The sequence below is a fragment of the Nansenia antarctica genome (genome assembly GCF_963989245.1).
Source record: "Nansenia antarctica genome assembly, chromosome: 3".
In the NCBI taxonomy this organism is placed as follows: Eukaryota; Metazoa; Chordata; class Actinopteri; order Argentiniformes; family Microstomatidae; genus Nansenia; species Nansenia antarctica.
This window is the reverse complement of record NC_137688.1, coordinates 60,943,514-60,957,057: the sequence shown is the minus strand read 5'-3', so window position 1 is coordinate 60,957,057 and position 13,544 is coordinate 60,943,514. Positions and strand designations below refer to the sequence as shown.

General features: G+C 47.6%; 1 protein-coding gene across 1 annotated transcript in view; it reads left to right on the top strand.

The window, feature by feature from the left end:
- Window positions 1-13,544, top strand: part of LOC308152391 (pleckstrin homology domain-containing family G member 3) — a 74,050-nt gene that overhangs the window by 49,432 nt on the left and 11,074 nt on the right. The window contains exons 10-14 of the mRNA XM_080525359.1: window positions 778-870; window positions 1,919-2,005; window positions 2,098-2,131; window positions 4,162-4,263; window positions 11,813-11,845. Coding sequence (XP_080381485.1) covers window positions 778-870; window positions 1,919-2,005; window positions 2,098-2,131; window positions 4,162-4,263; window positions 11,813-11,845 — 349 coding nt within the window. The remainder of the gene's footprint in view (window positions 1-777; window positions 871-1,918; window positions 2,006-2,097; window positions 2,132-4,161; window positions 4,264-11,812; window positions 11,846-13,544) is intronic.

The window sequence follows — 13,544 nt, the reverse complement described above, 5'->3', positions numbered from 1 at the left end:
ACATTTTCCACATCAACAACGTGATCCACAGTGTTGATTTTTTGGGGGGTTGAATTGGTAGCAAAGGGGGTGAATACTAGAGGCTCTTGAGCAGCGGTTCCCAACCTATGGGCCGCGGCCCTCTGGTGGTCCGCGAGAGTACTGCAAGTGGGCCGCCAAACCATGGGCAATTTTTTTTTTGTATTGACGTTTTTTTGTTACAAAAACGTTTTAATTTAAAAAAGATAAATAATCTTGGATTGAACAGCCTTGATCGTATTGTGAGTGGTGTGCGCCGATATTTCCATCCGAAAAGAAGTCAGCTCGCTTCTTGATTGGCTACATTCCATCCCCGTCACAAGACTCGCGAACAGGGTTGCCAGATGGGATCGACATTTTCCACCCTAACGACAGTCTAAAACCGCAAATTCCACCCCCCAAAAAACAAGCCCATCTGGCAACCCTAGTCGGGAGTTGCCCACACACATAAGGATGTTTGGTCGTAAATATTGAACACATACAACATTTACGATCTTGGTATTTGATCACCTGCTAAAACATCGCCACTCGGCTTTAATGGTTTAACCGCATATTTATTTATTTTGCCACACTCCCTCTAGTTAATATATTAATATACATTGTCGGATGTGTTGCTCTCTGTGTCTCTGTGTTATTTAGCTTTCTTAAACCTTCCTATATAATAAATAAATAATATAAAAATAAAATATAAAATAAAATATTTCACTGTTTCTTTTATTCTCTTTCACTAATCTTTGTCTCCCTCTTGTCTGTGTTCAGTGCTCCACCCTCATGCTGATTGAGAGCGCCAAGGATTCATTGTGCTTCAGTGTCACTCACTACAAGCACCCCAAGCAGCCTCACACAGTTCAGGTGAGTGAGGGAGACCCCCCACCGCCAGGAGTGGAACAGATTTTTTAATTTAACCATTATTTATACAGGTAAAAAACACATTGAGCCCCAAGGGCTCATTTTCAAGTGTGACCTGTTCACAGGCATACAACATCCACCACAAACAAATACAATACAAAACCTGGCCTCCATAGTCTAAAACTAAACTAAAACTACATGGTCTAAAACTAAAACTAGTCTAAAACAGTCTAAGATAATCTAAAACTAAACTAAAACTACAAAACCTAAAACTAGACAGCTAAAGAGCTACGGACCATGGTGTTTGTTCATGCATGATTCTGATGACACAGTAATAGTGAATCTTTAGAATAGGTCTACCCTCACCATGCTAATGTGGAGAGCCTGAAGATAACCTGGTAATCACATAGACTATGCTCATTGTACTGCAGTTTGCTGTTTGCATCATGCTGACAATTAGCCTATTCTGCGTGTTTAGTCATCCAGAAAGTGGACTAGATTAAAAAGCAATCCTTCCCTACTAGGGATGTAACGATACACTCAACTCACAATATGATTTTCTTACGATTTTTTAACAAAATGTGATAATTTTACTTATTTCTCAGACAAAAAAATACAAAATACTGAAGTCCCTTTTTATTTCTGAGGTAGGGTATAACTACGATAGAGTATAACTTCGAACAAGCAAAGTCAAAAGCTGATTTTGCCATCTGCTGTTTAAAAAGAGTATTGTGATTCACTTTTCATCTTAGAGATTTGAATCATCACATATTTGTATCGATAATTAACTGTCTCACGATGCATTGTTACATCCCTATTCCCTACCAACAACCTTCTGCCCCTGCTCAACTTTTGACCTAGGTGCCTGTTTTGTTTAGGCAAGTGGCTAGGTTTTGCAAAAACAATTAAATACACAGTTGAATTATGAATTATGTCCATAATACTGTCGGGAGTGCTGTGTTTTGTCTCGCTGCAATAAACTCACAGCATGAATACATGACCTGTCACCTTTCTCCCTCGCCCCTCCTCAACAACTCTTTTTCACCCTCAGGCCAAAACTGTGGAGGAGAGAAAACTGTGGGCCCATCATATCAAAAGGGTCATTTTAGAAAACCATCAAGCCATCATTCCTCAGAAGGTACACAGATGTGTCTTTGTTAAGATAAACAAAGGAGAAAACTCTGAGGGAGAGTTAAGAGTTAACACTTTTTTGTGTGTTTTACCTTTCAGGCAAAGGAGGCCATCTTAGAAATGGACTCAATATGTGAGTATTAATGAATGCCTGTTAGTCATAATACAGAGCTACCGCATCAATCCAACATTGTTTTGTATCCAAGCAACGTCAGAATCAAGTGGATTTTTATTCCTGATGGTTAAGTGACTGTGCTGTTAATAAATAAGGTGTGCATTAGGCATTATTAGAAATAATAGAAATAATGGCTTTGCACTTGCAGTTGCTGTTTGATTTTCAAAGTTCCTCTTTAATTAACTATATTCATGCACCAACATGTAATGAATACAGGTGCAACTCAAAACATTTGAATATCGTGCAAAAGTTCATTTATTTCAGTAATTCAACTTAAAGGGTTAAACTTAAATATTATATAGACTCATTACATGCAAAGAGAGATATTTCAAGCCTTTATTTGTTATAATTTGGATGATTATGGCTTACAGCTTATGAAAACCCCAAATTAAATATCTCAGAAAATTAGAATATTGTGAAAAGGTTCAATATTGTAGGCTCAAATGTCACACTCTAATCAGCCAATTATTCCAAAACACCTGCAAAGGGTTCCTGAGCCTTTAAATTGTCTCTCAGTCTGGTTCAGTAGAATTCACAATCATGGGGAAGGCTGCTGACCTGACAGTTGTGCAGAAAACCATCATCGACACCCTCCACAAGGAGGGAAAGCCTCAAAAGGTAATTGCGAAAGAAGTTGGATGTTCGCAAAGTGCTGTATCAAAGCACATTAATAGAAAGTTAAGTGGAAGGAAAAAGTGTGGAAGAAAAAGGTGCACAAACAACAATCCTCTCCGCAGCCTGGAGAGGATTGTCAGGAAAAGGCCATTCAAATGTGTGGGGGAGCTTCACAAGGAGTGGACTGAGGCTGGAGTTAGTGCATCAAGAGCCACCACACGCAGACGGATCCTGGACATGGGCTTCAAATGTAGCATTCCTCTTGTAAAGCCGCTCCTGAACAACAAACAACGTCAGAAGCGTCTGACCTGGGCTAAAGAAAAAAAGAACTGGTCTGTTGCTCAGTGGTCCAAAGTTCTCTTCTCTGATGAGAGCAAATTTTGCCTCATTTGGAAACCAAGGTCCCAGAGTCTGGAGGAAGAATGGAGAGGCACACAACCCAAGACACTTGAAGTCCAGTGTGAAGTTTCCACAGTCTGTCTTGATTTGGGGAGCCATGTCATCTGCTGGTGTTGGTTCCACTGTGCTTTATTAAGTCCACAGTCAACGCAGCTGTCTACCAGGACATTTTAGAGCACTTCATGCTTCCTTCAGCAGACAAGCTTTATGGAGATGCTGACTTCATTTTCCAGCAGGACTTGGCACCTGCCCACACTGCCAAAAGTACCATGGGATTCCTGTGCTTGATTGGCCAGCAAACTCGCCTGACCTGAACCCCATAGAGAACCTTTGGGGCATTGCCAAGAGAAAGATGAGAGACATGTGGCCGAACAATGCAGAAGAGCTGAAGGCCGCTATTGAAGTATCCTGGTCTTCCATAACACCTCAGCAGTGCCACAGGCTGATAGCATCCATGCCACGCCGCATTGAGGCAGTAATTCATGCAAAAGGGGCCCAAACCAAGTACTGAGTACATATGCATGATTATACTTTTCAGAGGGCTGACATTTCTGTATTTAAAATCCGTTTCTTATTGATTTCATGTAATATTCCAATTTTCTGAGATATTTAATTTGGGGTTTTCATAAGCTGTAAGCCATAATCCAATGTATAACAAATAAAGGCTTTAAATATCTCGCTTTGCATGTAATGAGTCTATATAATATCTAAGTTTAACCCTTTAAGTTGAATTACTGAAATAAATGAACTTTTCCACGATATTCAAAAAAAAAATAGTTGCACCTGTAAATCAGATGCATCAATGCAGTTTGTGGGAGTTGAAGAGAGCAGTGCAATAGTTAAAAGCAAAGTGAACATGAAAAGTTCATCTGTTTCCCTGGGGACCTTAATGACTGAATATGTGAAGTGAATATGAGGTGTGCATTAGTCAACTGAAAGTATTTAACCCCTGATGTTTTTCTCTATGCCAACAGACCCATCAAAGTACCGATACAGCCCAGAGCGAATGAAAAAGGCTATGTCGTGCCAACCAGATGAGTTTCTCAGGGAAGGTCGCCAGGGACGACGGCGGTCGGGTAAGCAAGCATTCACCAGCTATGAAATTAAGTCAAATATGTTGCTATTGTTATGCAAATCCACCCTATACAGACACCTTAAAGCAGCCCCAAAACATAACCAAGCCTCCTCCATGTTTCACAGTAGGTATGGTGTTCTTTTCTTTGAAAGCTTCATTTTTTCGTCTGTGAACATAGAGCTGATGTGACTTGCCAAAAAGCTCCAGTTTTGACTCGTCTATTTGAGGAATGAAGCGTTGTTTCAATGAGCTGTAAGGGTACCAACAAATTTGTCCACGTCTGTATAGGCAACATTTCCTCTTTTATTTCATTTAACGTTTTGATATACTGTATGACTTATGATTATTTTCCATGTTGCATTTAATAAAAATAAAAAAACATGACTGTAACCAGGGAGTAGCTAAAAGGACTGTAGAATTTAGGAAGGGCTGGTTATCTAACTAACTCTGAGCTAAATAGGCAGTGTAGGAGGATAGAGGTAGGGGGCGCCAGCAAACCTTTAGACTAGCATTACCATCGGTAGCATTAGCATGGGAATTAGCATTAGCATTAGCATTGGAATTAGCATTAGCATTAGCATTGGAATTAGCATTAGCATTAGCATTCAAACAACTAAACACACGGTAACGGTATCCCATATGAACAAACACATTTATTTACATAACTGATGTATACATCCCCAGATATATACACTCCCTCCCCGCCGGCCACACACACACTCAATCACTCACTCACAGTACCTAGCCTGGAAAAGGCTTAGAGTCTGGCGCTGCAAGGAGCGCGTTGAGGCCTTGTTGGAGCTCGCATGTGCTTCGAGGAAAGCAGCAGACAAAAGGGGGGGGGTGACGTAGCAACGCGAAGGGAAAGGGGCTTCTTCGTGGTCCACGACGAGGTGTGTAGGCTCAGGTCCGGTGGTCCACGTCGGTCGCAATCCACTCGTGGAGGCGACGACTCTGTCCAGCTTGATCTTGTCCGTCAGGTCCAACGTTCGCAGCCGGCTGCTGGCAAGGCTGGCTAACGGGGACACAGCTAAACGGGCTATCACAGTTGTAAAACTCGATAATCACTAAACGGGTCTTCAGCTTTAGCACGGTGTGCGTGTTACTGACTCCGCCATCTTAGATCGACTTCGTGTTCTCTCTGCTTATTCTCACTCTCGTTGCTCTCATCACTCGGATTCTCATCACACTCTGACTCACAGACCACTTCCGTCTCTATATATACACCACCGAACCTAGCATCCGGGTCACGGACACACCCCGGATATACTACGTCATCAAACATATACATAAACATTACAATAACAATACATACACCTTCATAAACGTACAGGAATAGTATAGAAAATAATAAAGAAATAACAGGGGCAAAATAGGGCTGGTTTGGGGAAACTAAACTGGCTCTAAACTGTGGGCCTTCACAACAGTTCGGTCGCAGTCCGCTCGTGGAGGCGACGGTTCTGTCCAGTTTGGCGTCTCGCTTGGTCCAACGTTAACAGCCGGCTGCTGGCAAGGCTGTCTAACGGGGACACAACTAAACGGGCTATCCCAGTTCTGAACTCGATAATCACTCTTGGTCTTCAGCTTCAGCACGGTGTGCGTGTTACTGAATCCGCCATCTTAGATTGACTTCTCGTTACTTCTCTCTCTCGTTACTCTCTCTCTCTGATTCTCGTCACACACTGACTCACAGACCACTTCCGTCTCTATATATACACCACCGAACCTAGCATCCGGGTCACGGACACACCCCGGATATACTACGTCATCAAACATATACATAAACATTACAATAACAATACATACACCTTCATAAACGTACAGGAATAGTATAGAAAATAATAAAGAAATAACAGGGGCAAAATAGGGCTGGTTTGGGGAAACTAAACTGGCTCTAAACTGTGGGCCTTCACAACAGCCGCCCCATGAAACCCTCGGTTTCAGTTAACTAGGGAAGGCACACTGGCTAGGCTGCTCTAGCAGCGTGAGGTAGGAGGTGATAGTGTCCTTCGTAATTTGAGGGAGCTCAATCAGGCGTGCCACAGGTCGGGTGTAAGTGCGACCACCAACGTCCACGATGGCCGTCCGCACCCTTCCATCCGGACCCGGCAGGACCTTGGTCACTCTGCCTGTCTGCCAGGCGGCGCGTGGAAGGGACTGGTCGATCACCAGTACCACGGCACCTTCGGACAAGTTGTCTCTCTCCCTCAGCAGAGTCTTCTGCTTCTCCTCCTTCTTAGCCTTGTAGGCCTTAAACGCTTGCTTCTTCTCACTCAGCTTGGGCAGGGCGCTGTAGCGTGGGTCGTTGATGATCATTCTCATGGCTTGCTCCCATGACGCGTTGGATGAAACACCCTTCTCCTTCAGAAGCTCTTTGAAGGCCTGCTTGGCCTCCTCTTTTGGGTTCCACTTGTACGTTTTCTTCGCCAACTCAGGCCTTTCCTCCTTGGAGGCGTCTACAATACTGGCTGAGACTTCCATGGCTGACGTGTACTCGACGGAGTTGACGGGTGCGTCAATGCTGACCTCGGCCACGTGAGGGTGCATGGCCACCTGCAGGTGTTCCTCGGCAACAGCTGTTGCCGCCATGGCCTCCATGTCCATCATGTTCGCCATGGTAGCAGCAGGATCAACCTGAAGAGTGGCGACGGGGGCGGTGCCAGGAGCTGCAGCTTCTACCGTCCCATTCTCCTCCGCTTTGATCATCGCTTCCAGATCTTCCAGCTCTTTGGGCTTGGTCCACCGGGACTCCTTAGTCTGGGAGTTGTAGTAGTAAGGCTTTCCCGTGTCAGACTTGTACTCCTTCCACGGGCACTTAGACAACATTTGCTCAGCAGGAGATTTCAGGTCGTCTGGTTTCTCCCATGAGGACTGTTTAGTCTCTGTGTTGTAGAAGTAGGTCTTCCCATCCAGAGACTTATGCTCTGTCCACAGAGGCTTCTTCTTTGGTTGGTCATCCTGGGGTGAACCATTTGTGGTACTAACTGTTCCAGGTGCACTGGCAGCAATAGATTCCACTCCAGGCGGTCCGGTTGGTTGGTTTGCTTCTTCGGTTCGGACATGGAGGGATGACGTAGCTCTCCCGTCTCTATCTCTCCCCTCGGTAGCGCCTTGGAGGGCCCACCCAAGCGCAGTCTTAACAGCCATCGGGCAGCCTCGTGGTCCTCTCAGCGGAGGACGGAGCGACACGATCAGTTCAGCGTTGTCCGAGCCGATGAGAAGGGTTGGCTCCGCTCCTTCTATCGGATGTAGGTCTACTCGCCGTAGGTGGGAATATCTTGCGCGTAATCTCTCCAGGGGGTAGTCGTAGCGGGAGAGCGCTAGCTGGTCTGCGGTGAAGACATTCCGAAGCCGATATCTGTCCGACGGCCGCCCCGCCGGGGAGATAGAGAAGTTGATTCTCGCCCCGGTGACCTTTTTAAGGTCGCGACGTATCGTGCGCAGAGTCAGCTTCTCCGCAGTCCCTTGGAGCCCCAACTGGCGCACTGCCCCCTGGAGAAGGATGGTCCGTTCCGACCCGTCGTCTAGAACGGCGTACGTGTCGTACACAGCGTTGTTGTGGTGAAGTCGGACCTTCACCACCTTCAGTAGGACCTTGGAGCCGCTGCTCCGGGCTGGGTCTAGGTAGTAGACAGGTGTTGCCTCTTCCGGTGCGCTACCGGACCTAGGGCTTCTGGTGCCCTCCGTGGACCTGGCGAGGGAGACCTCGTGCAGGATGTTGAGGTGGACCTCCTCACAGCGGTTGCACTTTCTCCTCAAGGTGCAGTTCTTAGCCAGATGGTCGCGCCCACAGTTCCAGCACCTCTTGTTCTCCTCGAGCCACCTCTGCTTGGCCTCGGTACTCAGGTTGTTGAAGTCACTGCACTCATTGAACCAGTGCTCGCTGGTGCAGTACGGACATGGCGGTGGACCTCTCCGTCCCTTTTGATGGGGTTGAGAGGAATCCTTTCCCTCAGGTCGGGCTTTCCTCTCTCTCCGAGGCTCCTCCTCCGTGTGCAGCACTCCTACTGGGCGTCCTCTGTTCGAGCTCGGCCCGTCCCAGCGGTCTCCCTTCTCCCTCTCCTTCTTCGGCTCAGCGTAACCCATGGCGTCTACGTTGGTGTCATGCACTTCCTCCAGTAGGAACTCCGCGAAGGCAGCCATGCTCAGACCCAACTTCCCGGGGTTACGAACGCGCTGCTGTCGCCGGAACCTCTCCTGCCGGAAGCGTGGGATCTTGCGGAGCAGCCGCTCTACGTTGGAGGTGCTGTTGATCTCGCTGGCGCCAGCTGGGCCCTGCGTCTTCAGCATTCCAACCAAGGTGTGCACGCGGAGCGCGAAGTCATCCAGCGCCCGGTCATCCTTGATGGGGGCCTGCTGTTCGAGGGCTTGCAGTTCAGCAAGGGCGTGGTTCCAGGGACGACCGTAGCGGGCATCCAAGTCGGCGAGCGCTCTGGTGTAAGGTGTCGGTGCGGAGGCATGGGCCAGAACCATGTTGTGGGCTCTGGGGTTCCTCACATGCTGAAGGAGAATCGCATATTTGTAGGACTCTGAGCAGGAGTCGTCCAAGAGCGTGTCTAGGCAGATGCGTAGTTCCACATACTGGCTCCTGTCCTCGTCCTTGAAGAAGGGGAACTTGGGTCCCTCCACCTGGGGAAACATCCTGTAGTGGATGATCGGGGCTGGAGTGACGGTCTGGGTGTCCGGCCTGCATGCCTCTTGGTTCACTGGAGGACCTAGGGGTGTGCTACGCTCTTGGGGAATGGCTCCCCTCCCGGGCAGCGACGCTGGCTCCCTCTGGGCCGCGTAGCGGTCGGGTCCCTGGTCCTCTTCTTTCCAGGTGGTCAGCTGGGCCTGTAGTTGGACAGTCATGGCGGGGTTCATGGAGCCATCGGCGGGGGGTTCAGGAGATGGCACTCGAGAGGGCCGTGCGGATGATGCTCTGGAGCTACGGGCCGACGGAGCTCTGCTGATGCACACGTCGCGCATGGTCTGCAGCATTTCCTCCATCTTCTCCGCGCGCAGTTGCTCTCTCTCCATCTTCTCCGCGTGCAGTTGCTCTCTCGCCATCTGTCTCTCCGCCGCGCGTTCCGCCCCCTCCATCTGGAGGCGCTCGCGCTCGAACTGGATGCGTTCCCTCTCTAACGCCTCCTGGCGCTGTCTCTCCGCCGCACGTTCCGCTCCGTTTATCTGGAGGCGTTCACGTTCTAGCGCCTCCTGGCGCTGCCTCTCCGCCGCGCGTTCCGCTCCGTCCATCTGGAGGCGTTCGCGTTCTAGCGCCTCCTGGCGCTGGAGGCGTTCACGCTCGAACTGGAGGCGTTCCCGCTCGAACGCCATCTCGGCCTGTTGGCGCATATATTCTGACAGCGCGGCACTACTCCCTCTGGAGTGTATGCTATCCGCCCCAGAGGCAGAACTGCCCACGGAAACCCTGGACCGGGAGGAAGCCACCGAACGGCAGGAGCTAGGTCTCGAGCGCGCCGTACTGGGAGGCAGATCGTTAAGGCTGAGGCCCTCCCTCTTCCGCCCGCAGGCGCTGTCGGACCGGGCCTCTCCTTCCTGCTCTTCCGTTTCTACGGCAAAACCCTGCTGTTCTGCCATCTCATCCTCAGGCTGGTGCTCGTTGATGGCTGTCTCGGTGCTAGCCACCCGCGCGCCGGCGGACACCTCGGCCTCTCCGACCACTGTATCCCGTGGAGTGCGCTCCTCACTACCACTCAGTGAGCTTTCGAGCTCAAGCTCATACTCCTGTAACCTCGGAGGCAACCGCGGGACTCTCTGTGGTCGTGGCTCTGGCTCAGGGGGCGGAGAAGGGGGGGTAACTGTCTGGTCTGGTTGGCTGCGCTCAGCCATGCTATCACTACACTACCTATCCGGCTCGAAGGACCAATTGTAACCAGGGAGTAGCTAAAAGGACTGTAGAATTTAGGAAGGGCTGGTTATCTAACTAACTCTGAGCTAAATAGGCAGTGTAGGAGGATAGAGGTAGGGGGCGCCAGCAAACCTTTAGACTAGCATTACCATCGGTAGCATTAGCATGGGAATTAGCATTAGCATTATCATTGGAATTAGCATTAGCATTAGCATTGGAATTAGCATTAGCATTAGCATTCAAACAACTAAACACACGGTAACGGTATCCCATATGAACAAACACATTTATTTACATAACTGATGTATACATCCCCAGATATATACACTCCCTCCCCGCCGGCCACACACACACTCAATCACTCACTCACAGTACCTAGCCTGGAAAAGGCTTAGAGTCTGGCGCTGCAAGGAGCGCGTTGAGGCCTTGTTGGAGCTCGCATGTGCTTCGAGGAAAGCAGCAGACAAAAGGGGGGGGGTGACGTAGCAACGCGAAGGGAAAGGGGCTTCTTCGTGGTCCACGACGAGGTGTGTAGGCTCAGGTCCGGTGGTCCACGTCGGTCGCAATCCACTCGTGGAGGCGACGACTCTGTCCAGCTTGATCTTGTCCGTCAGGTCCAACGTTCGCAGCCGGCTGCTGGCAAGGCTGGCTAACGGGGACACAGCTAAACGGGCTATCACAGTTGTAAAACTCGATAATCACTAAACGGGTCTTCAGCTTTAGCACGGTGTGCGTGTTACTGACTCCGCCATCTTAGATCGACTTCGTGTTCTCTCTGCTTATTCTCACTCTCGTTGCTCTCATCACTCGGATTCTCATCACACTCTGACTCACAGACCACTTCCGTCTCTATATATACACCACCGAACCTAGCATCCGGGTCACGGACACACCCCGGATATACTACGTCATCAAACATATACATAAACATTACAATAACAATACATACACCTTCATAAACGTACAGGAATAGTATAGAAAATAATAAAGAAATAACAGGGGCAAAATAGGGCTGGTTTGGGGAAACTAAACTGGCTCTAAACTGTGGGCCTTCACAACAGTTCGGTCGCAGTCCGCTCGTGGAGGCGACGGTTCTGTCCAGTTTGGCGTCTCGCTTGGTCCAACGTTAACAGCCGGCTGCTGGCAAGGCTGTCTAACGGGGACACAACTAAACGGGCTATCCCAGTTCTGAACTCGATAATCACTCTTGGTCTTCAGCTTCAGCACGGTGTGCGTGTTACTGAATCCGCCATCTTAGATTGACTTCTCGTTACTTCTCTCTCTCGTTACTCTCTCTCTCTGATTCTCGTCACACACTGACTCACAGACCACTTCCGTCTCTATATATACACCACCGAACCTAGCATCCGGGTCACGGACACACCCCGGATATACTACGTCATCAAACATATACATAAACATTACAATAACAATACATACACCTTCATAAACGTACAGGAATAGTATAGAAAATAATAAAGAAATAACAGGGGCAAAATAGGGCTGGTTTGGGGAAACTAAACTGGCTCTAAACTGTGGGCCTTCACAACAATGACTGTGAATAATGTTACTTTGTAGATATGATGTGATCGCCTTCCGCTTTACTTTGAAGGGGCGTGTCTCAATGACCTCCATTTTGAATCATGATGAGGCAATGACCTTCTGAAGTGTAACCCTAATTTCTATTTCCCTCCCTCAGAGCCGACCAAACACATTCTGAAGAACACCAAAGGTAAGGAATATTCCAAGTGTCACTACGGCATAAGTAGCCTGGCTAATTTGGAGGATCTATTTAATTGTGGCCCTATACTTACTGTCTTGTATCATCTCTCATTATTCCATACATTAGGAAGTTAGGAACATTAAGGAACTATATGTTAATAAGTTGGGCAGCATTTTTTTGGAGTCACAGCTGGATAGTTTTTCATGTAGGGCAGTGGTTCTCAACCTTTTTTGGGCCAGCGCCCCCCTGTCCATTATCCAGGTCTCTTACCGCCCCCCATCAAAAAAAGTTGGCTTATTTTCTTCCCTGAATATTAATGTTGACTAATATTCTGTGTTATATCACAGAACAACAATAACACAGCAGCAATTTCACACATGTCCGGTGCAGAACAAACAGTAGGCTACAAAACTGTACATTACAACTAACATTGTTAGTTTTTTAAGTGTGCTGGTGTTGCATTTCGCCAAATTGCTGTTTTATGATGCTAATATTTATTCATTTTTGATTGGACTTTGGGGGGGGGGTGGTGTCACGATATGGCGGCAAATGCTAGGGGGCTATTATTTAAATATTTTATTTAGTATTCTATGGTATTATTTTCATAAACTGACCACTTAGTTCGAATTTCTCATATCAAAACATAACAAAGTTCCAAAGTTCAGAGCTCTGCGCTCTGGGAGCGCTCAGAGATGGGTGCTCTGACTGAAAACACGGTTTTGCCCGAGCAAACTGACCGTTCGTGCATTACGAACGTACCCGTAATAACACTGCTGACAGCTGATCAATCGCAAGCAGAGTAGTGGTTTCCTATAGCAATAAAAGACGCTGACAGCTGTTCGGAGTGCTTATGTGTTCGTTTCCAGGACATCACAAGAGGAGCAACATATCACAAAAAAGCGATCGTATATTTTAGTTTGTAAACGTTAAGACGAACACATCGCAATGCTAACCTCAGAATGGCACTAGGGATAACATCCACAACAACACTTAACAGTAATACATGTATGTAATATACTGTAATGAACCTGCGAGGGGAGGGGACATTCATAGCTGATTTCTCTAGGTTCGATTATTGGTAAGCGACAGAGAGCTTTCCGGACTGGTTACAATACGATCGCTTTTTTGAGATTTTTTAGGTTGTTCCTGCTGTGATGTTCTGGTATGGTGGTATAGTATTTGCACTCATTTTAACTAAATTAAATAAGCTGTATTGAAAGGAAGCGAACGCATAAGCGCAGAGGGTAGTGTGTATACGCGGGGAGTGAGTATTTGGCACGTCACTGGCGGGGACATGGACTGAGTATCACAACTAAAATAAGAAATGTTTTGCTTATAGCCAACAATTACAAAAAGCCCACAAACTGAAACATATGTCACTCAAGCATAGCCTACAAGGAAAACACTCATAGAAGTTGGGCATTGAAAGTTGGCTTGTGCTAGCATTAGCTATGGTGCATCCATGGTCAACATGACGTTACAGATGGGATGAACCAGGGTTCTTTCTATCGTAGCCTAGCATAGTATTGCAATTTCTGCACTGTACATGAACTGTCAAGATTCTTCTACAATGCAGCTTACCCAGACACATTGGAAACTATCAAAAGCTCTGCCTTTGCTAGCTGAGTTTTTAGCTTCTCCATCTTCTTGATGACACTCACTTTTATTTTTTGGGGGCGTTGCGCTACATGTGTCTGCGTCACAGAGC